Source organism: Dermacentor variabilis, chromosome 11 (genome assembly GCF_050947875.1).
Source record: "Dermacentor variabilis isolate Ectoservices chromosome 11, ASM5094787v1, whole genome shotgun sequence".
Taxonomy (NCBI): Eukaryota; Metazoa; Arthropoda; class Arachnida; order Ixodida; family Ixodidae; genus Dermacentor; species Dermacentor variabilis.
The window spans coordinates 19,192,995-19,205,014 of NC_134578.1; the positions used below are offsets into that span (position 1 = coordinate 19,192,995).

The following is a 12,020-nucleotide window of genomic DNA, read 5'->3' on the forward strand; positions in this document are numbered from 1 at the left end:
AACAAGGCACGCATCACAAGCCAACCCACCTTTGTTCAGGCTTGCCTGAACGTGCATGCCCTTGAAGTGGCATATTACGCCCTCATGGAAGACCACACGGCGCTTGTAGAGGCCCCGGAAATCCACGTGTATTTATTTACAATTTTTCCACCGCGGCCTTGACTCAAAGCACAACATTCGCAATATTAGATTTTCAATCGGGAACTATTTGTGATCTCACGTTGCAAAATGACGTAATAAGTCCGTCCAATCTTCCGCGTTAGTGTTCGAGCTCATCAATCGTACAACATGCATAACTTCTAAGAGACGTGCAGTCAGCGTCACAAATTTACGGTTTACGGTATCTCAGACGTTGAAAATTACCCGCGATTCCTGCAGGGGTCATGAAAATAATCACCCTTTCCTCGGATGCCGCGGACCCTATTCTTTGATGCCGGCTGTACGCTACAGGAGGCATCACCCGTCGCTAATTAGCATAATCTTTAAAATTCTCCTAACCTTGTTCATTTATTTTCAAGCGGTACAGATACATCGCATACCGCCAATTTGCACGGTGGGTGTGGCATCGGCTGGGATGGGGCAACAGGAAGGTGCTGCCCAGCTGTGCCGTTGCTGCTGTGAGGAACGCCTTCCCATCTGAGGCATACGCAGGATTTAAATATCTGGATTCAAAAAAATGTGAACAAAATGTGCCTGTGTGTGCTGCTGCAATGCTGTGTAACAAGAGGGTCCAGGACATGAAATTTGCATTGCGTGTGAAGTCACAAATTGCCTTCTCAACAAATTGGAAAATACATATTGTTTTTAATCCACAAAATACATGGAATTATTGCTGACAGGGCCACGACCAAGGTCTGCATCACTTGTTGTGGCCTACACATCCACAGTTGACATGATAGCAAAGACTGGTAGAATATTTCAAGTTGAGTGAATACAAGGGCTATATGTAATCTATCTCCTCAATCATTGCCATTCTGACTTCTGCTTATCACATCTCCATTTATTGCTAACAGACAATTCATTTCGGTCTATGAAAACTAGAAGCCCTCAGAGACATGACATGCATTTAGAAATTATTCGCTTTCTTTACATGCACATACCAAATGGCTACTTCCAAGTGCAACATTATAGCAGCGAGTGAAGTGCATTATGTATTTGTGTCATGTACAACTGCACTGAGGAGTAGCTACACAAAACACCTTTAAGAGGGCTTAGTGGTTGTGCGTATTAAACTACATAGGCAGCTCTCAGAAATAGGAAACTGGCTTGTGCAAAGTCAGGCTTCTTGGCCTATTTGGTACAGGTTCATCTTGCAACAAATGGCACAAGAGTAGATGACTCTTATTAGACTAGACAATTGCCCATTTCTAGTCATGTGCCATCATCCTTTCTGTCATTTCAGCCAAGGCTTTTGCAAAGTCGTGCTATATTAGACAAGATTTCATTAACTATGGCAGAACTGGCCACTTTTCATTTTTTTTTGGTCAGAATTATGCAGAAACGAAGTGGTTGAGGTTACAAGGTGGTTCAAAAAGATAAAACACGAGAGACAACAAAGCAGTAGCCCCTCACTTCCTGATGTTGCACAGACCATGCTAAAGTGGCAGTTGCTGTCAGAAGGGGCTCAGAGGCACCAATTTCAAATAGAAAGTTTCGAGTTTTCTTTTTTTTTTTTAACCGTACTGGGCTCTCTACTCACGGTTGCAATCATAAACTGAGAATACTGTAGTCAGACGAATATGTCATGGCAATAACTAGTGTAAATACAATGTTACAGTACATCGAAAAAGCAGAAGTAGCAGCAGAAATGTTTATTAGGTTAACAAATGTAACACGCTCCGGAAGAAAACCAAGATAAATATTGTGATGATGCGTCGCATTTATTTACAGAATGGAAGATGCTCAAGGTAGGCCATCTAAGGAGACAATCGCAGTACAGTCCAACTTCATTGTCTTCATTTGCATAAGCACGTTTCATTTCCCCATTCGCAGATGATGCCCAGTGGGCAAGTCAATCAGAGGATCAATGGTGGTAAAGCTTGAGACGTGCGGTGTAAGTCAACTGTCTCTTACTAAAGCGGTGACAGGTACCTGTGAGACGAGAGATTACATACGTAACGTCACTGAGGTGGTCAAGAATGATGAACAGGCCAGAATAGCAGGCCAAGAACCTCTGACACAAACCACAGCATCTACAGTCACACAAGGTCACCTTTAGCGTAAGAAACGTGTTGATGGCAGGTGTCGTAGCGCGTCTTTGAATGCTGCTGGGATGCCAGAGTGCGTAGCCGGGCGATACAACAGGCCTCTTCTGCACGGGATGGGAGACGATAGCTAAAGGTAGGCCACCTACGGAGAGGCTCGCAGTACAGTCCAACTTTGTTGTCTTCTACCTTAGGTTAGCATATTTCATTATTGCACATCATCTAAGTTACAGTATAGATTGCAATGCAGTTTCGAATGGATTTGCACCTTCAGCCACAATAATGTCCCTCGGCAGTGCATTACATTCACTGATTGCGCATGGAAAGAATACATTAAACAATTTTGAGCATGCCATATGGAAGCAGGTCGCGTGTGTGTTGTTGCTCTACGAGAAGGACGGAAACTGGTCGATATATGGATGCATGAGTGCTAATTTTCACCAACGTGTTAAAGAACAAAAATATGCGCCATGAAATTTCTCACTTGTAATGCAGGGGCAGAGTTTTGATGCACTATGTCTGACAGAGAATTGGTCCATTTCTACTTTCTAGAAGTAAAACGAAATGTGCGCCTTTGAGCCATTTCTATTTAGTAAGGCCCTTACAGGCTGCTGCTGATGGTTGCTGAATTAGTCCTGACGAATGAGTCATACTGAAAGTATGGTTGTTGCCACATCTTCGATGTAAAAATTAAGCAGGGGATTAAGCAATTAAGCAATGTAAGCAGGGGATGGCTGAGCGAGATGAAGAAGAGGAAGTGAAACGATGGAGATCAAGTGAAGGGACATACAAATAAAGCCCCAGTGTTCTTAACTGTGCTTGGTGGTTCGGTTTGTGATACGTTTGATTACACAGGGTTACAAAGAACACCAGCTTTTTGAACAGTCAGCTACTTTCAAAGCACAACTTTTGACAAACACGAAAATGCTATGGCATTTGTGCTGTCCCTTGCACATGAGCAGGGCACATCAGGGATCATGAAATGGTCAAGAAATTACTGCTTCCCAAGCCTAGATAAGTGGGATTGTACAAGTGATGTCTTGTCGACAGGTCCCAAGGAAATTGCGACACGAGGTGGCTTCGCTGGAAGGACATATGGAGTGCCTCCATTGACGTACTCTTCAAGAGTGCAGAATAGACTGTTCACGTGACCTGCATGGGCAAGAGGCACTCATGATCACTGAATATGCAATATGCACTGAATATGATTGAAGATACTCCGCGCTAACCCTGGCATCATACAAGATGTGGACGTGCTTGGCAAGGTGCGCTGCAGTGACCATAGGATGGTAAGAACTTGAATTAGCCTAGACTTGAGGAGGGAACGGAAGAAAACTGATACATAAGAAGCCAATCAATAAGTTAGCGGTAAGAGGGAAAATAGAGGAATTCCGGATCAAGCTACAGAACAGGTATTCGGCTTTAACTCAGGAAGAGGACCTTAGTGTTGAAGCAATGAACAACAATCTTGTAGGCATCATTAAGGAGTGTGCAATAGAAGTTGGTGATAACTTCGTTAGACAGGATACCAGTAAGCTATCACAGGATACGAAAGATCTAATTAAGAAACACCAATGTATGAAAGCCTCTAAACCTACAGCTAGAATAGAACTGGCAGAACTTTCAAAGTTAATCAAGAAGCATAAGACAGCTGACAGAGGGAAGTATAATATGGAAAGAATTGAACGTGCTCTCAGGAATGGAGGAAGCCTAAAAGCAGTGAAGAAGCTAGGAATAGGCAAGAATCAGATGTATGTGTTAAGAGACAAAGCCGGCAATATCATTACTAATATGGATGAGATAGTTCAAGTGGCTGAGGAGTTCTATAGAGATTTATACAGTACCAGTGGCACCCACAATGATAATGGAAGAGACAATAGAGAGTTTTAGAATAGGGGCCCCAAACGTTTTGGGGCCCCAAAGAAATAGCGTCGAAGCCACTGCGCATGCGCAAGACGCAAACTCCGTTTGGGTTTTGCGTTGGGAACGCTATTTCACCTATTTAGCGGGAGCCCAAATAGCGGCCCCAAAAGCTTTGCGTCGGCAAACATGGCGGCACCCATTGAAGCGACGGCTCTAACCTAGCACAAAACTGGGTTCAATTCGCGGTAACATGTGAAGTTCGCAAGCTAGGAGAAGTGAGTGCGGTTATCGCTTTCTCTCAACTAGCGTGTGTTATGAAGATTGACTCATTAGACGCCGCTGATTTTGAATTCGATTGTGGATTTTTATGGCTCGTAGGCCTAACACGGCTAAGCTTGGCTTTTGAAGGCTAGTAAAGTTGGTTTGCTCAAAACTAAGCGCAACTAATTGTTTGATGCTTACAGAGAATAACCTCTAAATTGTACTTAAACGCGAATACACGCAAGTGAAAATTATTATTCCTATCGTAAAATGGTATATTTTATTTAATTATTTCTAATAGCTTTTTCTTTGACGCCGTAGTGGCGCTTTCAGCGCAAGACGCTATCCGCAAACGTCAAACCCTATTCTAAAACTCTTCACTCCTACGTGCCCCAACGCTAACACCCGCAAAGCTCTTTGGGGCCCCAAACTATTGGGGCCCCTATTCTAAAACTCCATAATAGCTTAGAGGAATTTGAGATCCCACAAGTAACGTTGCAAAAAGTAAAGAAAGCCTTGGGAGCTATGCAAAGGGGGAAGGCGGCTGGGGAGGATCAGGTAACAGCAGATTTGTTGAAAGATGGTGGGCAGATTGTTCTAGGAAAACCGGCCACACTGTATACGCAATGCCTCATGACCTCAAGCGTACCGGAATCTTGTAAGAACGCCAACATAATCTTAATCCATAAGAAAGGGGACACCAAAGACTTGAAAAATTATAGCCCAATCAGCTTACTGCCTGTTACCTACAAAATATTTACTAAGGTAATCGCAAATAGAATCAGGAACACCTTAGACTTCTGTCAAGCAAAGGACCAGGCAGGATTTCGTAAAGGCTACTCAACAATAGACCATATTCACACTATCAATCAGGTGATGGAGAAATGTGCGGAATATAACCAACCCTTATATATAGCTTTCATTGATTACGAGAAAGCGTTTGATTCAGTCGAAACCTCAGCAGTCACGGAGGCATTACGGAATCAGGGTGTAGACGAGCCGTATGTAAAAATACTGAAAGATATCTATAGTGGCTCCACAGCCACCGTAGTCCTCCATAAAGAAAGCAACAGAATCCCAATCAGTCAGGCAGGGAGATACGATCTCTCCAATGATATTCACAGCATGTTTACAGGAGGTATTCAGAGACCTGGATTGGGAAGAATTCGGGATGAGAGTTAATGGAGAATACCTTAGTAACTTGTGATTCGCTGATCATATTGCCTTGCATAGTAACTCAGGGGACCAATTGCAATGCATGCTCACTGACGTGGAGAGGCAAAACAGAAGGGTGGGTCTAAAAATTAATCTGCAGAAAACTAAAGTAATATTTAACAGTCTCGGAAGAGAACAGCAGTTTACGATAGGTAGCGAGGCACTGTAAGTGGTAAGGGAATACATCTACTTAGCGCAGGTAGTGACCGCAGATCCTGATCATGAGACTGAGATAATCAGAAGAATAAGAATATGCTCGGGTCCGTTTGGCAGTTATTTTCAGATCGTGAACAGCAGGTTGCCATTATCCCTCAAGAGAAAAGTGTATAACAGCTATGTCTTACCAGTTCTTACCTACGGAGCAGAAACCTGGAGGCTTACGAAAAAGGTTCCACTTAAATTGAGGACGACGCAACAAGCTATGGAAAGAATAATGATGGATGTTACATTAAGGGATAAGAAGGGAACAGATTGGGTGAGGGACCACGAGTTAATGACATCTTAGTTGAAATCAAGAAAAAGAAATGGGCATGGGCAAGAGATGTAAAGTGGAGGAAAGATAACCGATGGCCATTAAGGGTTACGGACTGGATTCCAAGAGAAGGGAAGCGTAGGAGGGGGTGGCAAGAAGTTAGGTGGGCGTACGAGATTAAGAAGTTTGCAGGGACAACATAGCCACAATTGGCACATGACCGGGGTGGTTGGAGAAGTATGGGAGAGGCCTTTGTCCTGCAGTGGGCTTAGCCAGGCTGATGATGATGACTGAAGCTCCGACAGTGCAATTACTGAACTCTTTAGATTGTTGTGGCATAGAAAAAAGATGAAGTTATGTTGAAAGATATACTTCAAGGCCACTGACATTAATGCGTTTTCTACTAATGGCTCAAACAAGAAAACAATGTCATGTCACTTACGCCACTGAGCTGTTTAATGTAGGCTCATGTCTTGTCATAAGTGTTGTCTTCATAGGTCATGGATGGCTCTGAACATAAAGTTGTAGGACACCGCTGACACATTTCCTCCATCAACAGGATGTCAGGCAATTCCAAATCACTCTGGCATGCTGGAAGTGTAATGAGGCATGAATTTGCTAAGGGTACCCCATTAAGATCAGCACATAAAGGGTTCCATAATAGCTTCAAATTTCAAGACCACCAAAACAAGTACATATTACAATGGCGTGACGCACTCACCCACTTCCTTGACAGTTCGGCTTGCATGCAACTTTACAGATTTTGTTGTAGCCTTCAGAGCCGCCTGAGTGGCCTTGGAGCAAACTTCAATGAAGCATTGGGATTGTGCATCCAGCTTTACTTGACCTGTGGAAATAAGTGGTCAGCTGTCTGCCTTAAATCAAGTTTTCATTTATTGTTAGTTTGCTATTATATCTTGACATTTAAAAATACATAGTACCAGCGACCTGCTGTTTGCTGCATGTACTTCACGATTTTTATATATCTTGCCTTCGGTAGTCTCCAGGATGTTTTCTTGCTTTTAAACTGCCAAATTATCTAAATTTGGCAGTTCAGCCAAATGTATTGGACAGAAATGTATTGGGCAGTTCTACACTTATTGCACTTCATCAAAGATCAAAGCACTGTGCAGCGTTATACAGAATTATGGAGCCGTATAATGAGCAGGCACGTTTGAATATCCACTGAAATGGCAAGAACTTTCATATCTTTCTGTTATTTGTATGTCCTAACCCTAGTGCAGTATCACCTATTTTTATCGCGATGCTCGTTTGCTCGATCGAGGGGCACGGCCTAGCATTCACTCAGGAAAGGTCAAACATATCTCAATTTTTCTAAACGTGACGATGATTTGCCGTTCGCACGGTCATTGGTCAGTACATCGCGCACAGCACCAAGAAGCAACGTTGAGCAACGGCCAAAACGGTAATCTACGCTTATGACTAGTCATCGCCACGGTGCACTAAACACCCACCTGATGCATTTGCGGCCTCGTTTATCTCGTAGTCAGCTTTAAGGTCCATCGACACGCGATGGGGGGCAGCTAGCTCAAGCTCCGTGTCCGAGCACGACTGCGCAACATCAGGCATCATCACATATGACGCTATCATTATGCGTACGCACCGCTGCGAGTAGTACGAACCTGTCGTCGAGGACGCTTGGGCAATGGAGCAGGACACAAGGCGGCGTGAATAGTCGGCACAGCACCAGGCTTGAGCTTACGTAGTCTTGATGGAAAATTGGACTGCGTAAAGTCCAGCGGGTTCTCTTTATAGCACGCACGCTCGAAATGAAGGGAGCAGATACGGCTGTGTTTCAGCGGAGTCCACTCTAAGCGTCCAGTGGCGCGCACGAACTCGGTCCACTTCTGCCAGTGAAGAATATCGTGGGGAAAACGATGCATAGTTATACCTAACCCTGAATATGTTTCGCAGAAGTCTACGACGCAGTATGTACGCGGCATTGTGCTGTACTCGCAATTCGTGTGTGGTCAGTGCAGTGCAGCCAAGCTGATAGTGTGGGAAATATCCCCACGGACACGACAAAAACTGCAGTTGCAGCGACATGGAGAGCGTCCCACTACAATAGCTAGAACAAGCAACAACAGAGGAGAAGAGCACATGTAAGCCGCATGGCAGCCAACAAAACTTCGTGATGTAGCCACATGGCGTAGCGTTTTCTTGGTTGTTTACCATCCTTCCTTGATGTCAATGTCGCGAGGTGCTCAGTCTTGCGGTTGGCTGCGCGCACGTACTTTAAAATTGAATTTAAATATGTTCTAAGCTATATTCGCCGCTGATATTTTATAGACGATGTGTGCGTGTGACCACCTAAATTTATCTCATAAGTTATCTCGACTTCAAATTTTTGTGTCAGTACAATTTGTGTCCCGTGACAATTGCCCCTTCAGACGCTTGTTATGCTTCACCGAGTAACATTTCTGTAATATGAGGCGAAGCTGACTTTTGGGAACCAGCATTATGCAACGGCCCGTGCTTTCCGAGCTTTGAAGCCAATCGCAGCGAATTTTTTCAGTTAAGAACACGGCAACGAACGGCAAGAGGCTTCATAGCGAACGTCGAAGCAGCTAGGCCTAGCGTTTACCACGGTAGTGGCTATAGCTACCAGTGGATCTGCGTGCGGGAGCGCCGGTTCGAGTCGGCGAGGTAATAAAAACTGCGGCAGTGGTGGCTTTGATTAGTGCCGTTTCGGACCTGCAGTCACGGCAAAATGCCCGAAAAACGGGACGACGAAGTGTTCTTGCGTCCGAAATTTCAGAAGTCCATATACACTATGTGTTACGTGGTGGTGCCGCGAAGCCGTCCGAATTATTCGGCGTCCGGAAAGTCGGTCGTTGACTGTACACTGACAACTCCTCCAGCCGACGACACGGCATCTAAACACGATTCGTCACGATCCCCCTTTGTTACGCGAGTCAGCATTACTGCATGCAACTTTCGTTCCCTTTCAAAAAAATTACAGCCGATTTTCCCTGATAGAAGCACAAATCCCCTGGGTTATTCCCACAGTATTTCCAGACTATTCAATATCCCTGAGAATTCCCGGTTGGTAGACACCCTGTCGAGAACATCGGAACGGGAGGTTTTTTCCCACCTATAGGGCCATATTCTTGGCCAATCACTTTCGGGTTTGTTTTCACTTTTGCATGACGTGCCGTCTGGAGCAATAGACATTCTACTCATTGGCTTAGTCAATCAGCATCGACAGTGCTATATATATACCCACATGAATGATAAATAGAGAATCCTAGCCGTCCTGGCAGTCACAGCAATAATTCCTAGTAATGGGCCGTATAAACAAGTCATCAAAAAAGGCAAGCGTGTAAATGAGTGCCACTGCTAATGGTGGAACCAAGGTCCTCCTGCCTTGGCAAGTATTTGCACGTCCACGATACCATATACGAAGAGAGCGGTGTGGATCAGAGACGACGATGGAAGTGGCCAAGGAAGTTTTGGAGCAGCAAATTTGGCACTTCGGTGCAGGAATTGTCTGTTTTGGAACAGTAAATACGTGTTTTGAATTATAGTAAAGGTCAATATGAGTGAAATACATGTATGAAGTAAAGGCGTTCCTTACTTGACTTTGCAGAAAACTATTAAGTTATGGCAGATCGGTTCTGCAGAAGCCCGCAAAGAGAGCAAAATTCATGAGGAAAAAATTGCCATTCACCTGACTGTAGTATGAAGCTACAAAGGAAACCCATAGAGGTTTCTCAGAAATTACATGCCAGATGTGCCAACTGAATGTGGCCAAGAAAAAATAAGTGTTTTCCACGAACAGCGCCCACTCTATGTCGAGAGGCTTGTGTTAATGTATACCGTATTACTTGAATCTAGGCCGACCCCCTAAAGTCCGAAGCCCACAAAAATAAAGGTATATATATATATATATATATATATATATATATTACCTCGAATGTAGGTCGAACAAAAAAAGCTAGGACAGCGTTCACAAAATGCAAACATCATTTATTGAATCTGAATGTGTAGAGCTCATTCAACGTCGTCGTCGCTGCTAGACTCATCGCTGGCTACTACATCGGTTGGCTACTGGCACGGCTAGTAGCGGCTGCGATACTGACTTTTCTAGATGGCGCTTGCTACGCACCATATTTAGCAGTTTCAATGAAAAACTGGCGCGTTCTTTTAAAATCCTTGAATCTAAGCCTAGCCTAGACTTTGGAACATGATTATGTGAAAAAAAAAAATACTACCGGCCTAGATTCGACTAAATATGGTATATTTTTTTTCACTGTGAACAAGCAATTAATATTTAATTTTAACAAACCAGCTTTTATTACTTACTCAATAGGGTGACAATGCAAAGGTTGTGTAATACGTCCATAAATGAGCGATAATGGCACATATAGCAACCTAAGTCTTGTGTGGTAATTTTTCCGACTAAGAAAAACAAGCAAATGCCTGCAAATTTGTTTAAAGATCTATGCGACAACACGTCCCCGCACCAGTAATATATGTGGTCTCAGATGTAAACATTGTCATCAGTGCACTGTATATATTACGTACGTGCAAACCTGGGCAATGATCTTGCAGCAAAAGCCCAGACACTCGTTCTGACTGCCTCTTATTTGATGAGGTTTGCATAAATGCAATCTTTAGTGTGCAGAAGCATTGTCACGACTACACCATTTTTTTTTTGAACTTTTGAAATGTATTTTGCGGGCTTTATTTCGTATTAAAAAGTGTTATCACAAATTCCAGGCTGTTCTAGATGCTGTTATTGGGTGTTTGCCAACATAATCCACAACTTTTTCATAGAAATATCATCGATAAGGTAAGTTTATAAATTTAGCTAATTAAACATACTCGTGCACAAAGGAGAAATAGTCACAGCGGCCACCATGAACAATGCCCATCAAGATATAGAGAATGGCGCACACATAGTGCCCTCAGGTAATTTTTAATTTTTGGTGACCTTCAGTTAGGATAGCAAAATACCACAGAATAAATGTGAAGTGATGTACTGGTCACTGAATGTTTGCCAGCTTTTCAATCACTTGCCGAGAAAAAGCTCAGACATTTTTCAAAGCAATAAAGGAATAAAAATGTTCCCCGGCTTTCTGGTCTGCATCACCGACCAATACTTTGAATAAGCTAGATTATTCAGGCTTATTTGCAGTTCCGCCACAGGCACCATAAAGCCAGTGTAAAACAGCAACCAATATTTCATGCGTCTAACAAGATTTTAATAAAATTCTTGGACTCGATCTGCACAAGTCACATCGTGAACATTGTTGCCGCGAACATAATTTCAGAGGTTTGTGGTTTCACCAAATGTTTAAGACCACTAAAAAAGAAAAGCAGCGGTTTTACGTGCAAAACCACGATCTGATTATGAGGCATGCCGTAGTGGGTGACCACGGATTAATTTTGACCACCTGGGGATGGATGGAAACAACTTTATTCTGAATCCGGCAAATTTGATGACCCGGGCTCAGGTTTGCCCTGAGGTCGCTCAGGGGTTCTTTAACGCGCACCGCAATCTAAATACACGGCCACATTTCGCCTCCATCAAAATGCGGCTGCCGTGACCAAGATTTCACCCCGTGCAACACCAAAGCCACTAGGCAACCAGAGCGGGTCAATTACAGCCACAATTTTACCGCTAAGGTTGACTAAATACGAAACTTTGACATCGGCTTGCATTCTGCGGCGGCAAGAGCCCAATTTTGTGTGGTGCGGCCGGGCAGGAAACAGTGTAGCCTGAGTGCCAATTTGAGTAACGACTGCAGTTGCCAGTGCTGGCAAGAATGTAATACCGCGGGCACTGCTCTTGGTCAGAAGTACCCCCGAGTGCCAAGGCTATTACACTGCATGTTCCACATCAACATGCGGTTCCTACTGATTAAAAAAGCTTAAAGCTTATAATCCGAGTCACTGATTTCTGATTAAGAGCCTGCCAAGCTTTAGAACTTTTGAATCAGGCGACCAGCACCTGTCCTTCTAATTTCAATTTAAAACAA

At 43.7% G+C, this 12,020-nt stretch overlaps 1 protein-coding gene across 3 annotated transcripts; it reads right to left on the bottom strand.

Annotated features, from left to right (window-relative positions):
- Positions 1–1,796: 1,796 nt before the first annotated feature.
- LOC142564699 (THAP domain-containing protein 3-like) lies at positions 1,797–8,214 on the bottom strand. Of its 3 annotated transcripts, none has more exons than XR_012824657.1 (6): positions 7,659–8,214; positions 7,491–7,587; positions 6,737–6,862; positions 6,458–6,606; positions 2,213–2,311; positions 1,797–2,091 (listed from the first exon to the last, which is right to left on the bottom strand). XR_012824657.1 is itself a non-coding variant. In XM_075675832.1 (5 exons), exons 1-4 carry the CDS (start codon positions 7,977–7,979, stop codon positions 6,482–6,484), a joined length of 669 nt encoding a protein of 222 aa, XP_075531947.1. In that variant the 5' UTR covers positions 7,980–8,211; the 3' UTR covers positions 1,797–2,091; positions 6,458–6,481. The 3 variants fall into 3 exon arrangements, 1 of the variants encoding a protein (XP_075531947.1); XR_012824656.1 differs by having other exon boundaries at positions 2,213–2,349; XM_075675832.1 differs by lacking the exon at positions 2,213–2,311 and having other exon boundaries at positions 7,659–8,211.
- Between the last annotated feature and the right edge of the window lie 3,806 nt (positions 8,215–12,020).

Coding starts and splice junctions, on each gene's coding strand:
- LOC142564699 (XM_075675832.1), bottom strand. CDS start 7,979: ATGCCGCGTACATACTGCGTCGTAGACTTCTGCGAAACATATTCAGGG. Junction 6,863..7,490: donor CGAGGCCGCAAATGCATCAG/GTGGGTGTTTAG, acceptor TTATTTCCACAG/GTCAAGTAAAGCTGGATGCA. Junction 6,607..6,736: donor CCGAACTGTCAAGGAAGTGG/GTGAGTGCGTCA, acceptor TTACACTTCCAG/CATGCCAGAGTGATTTGGAA.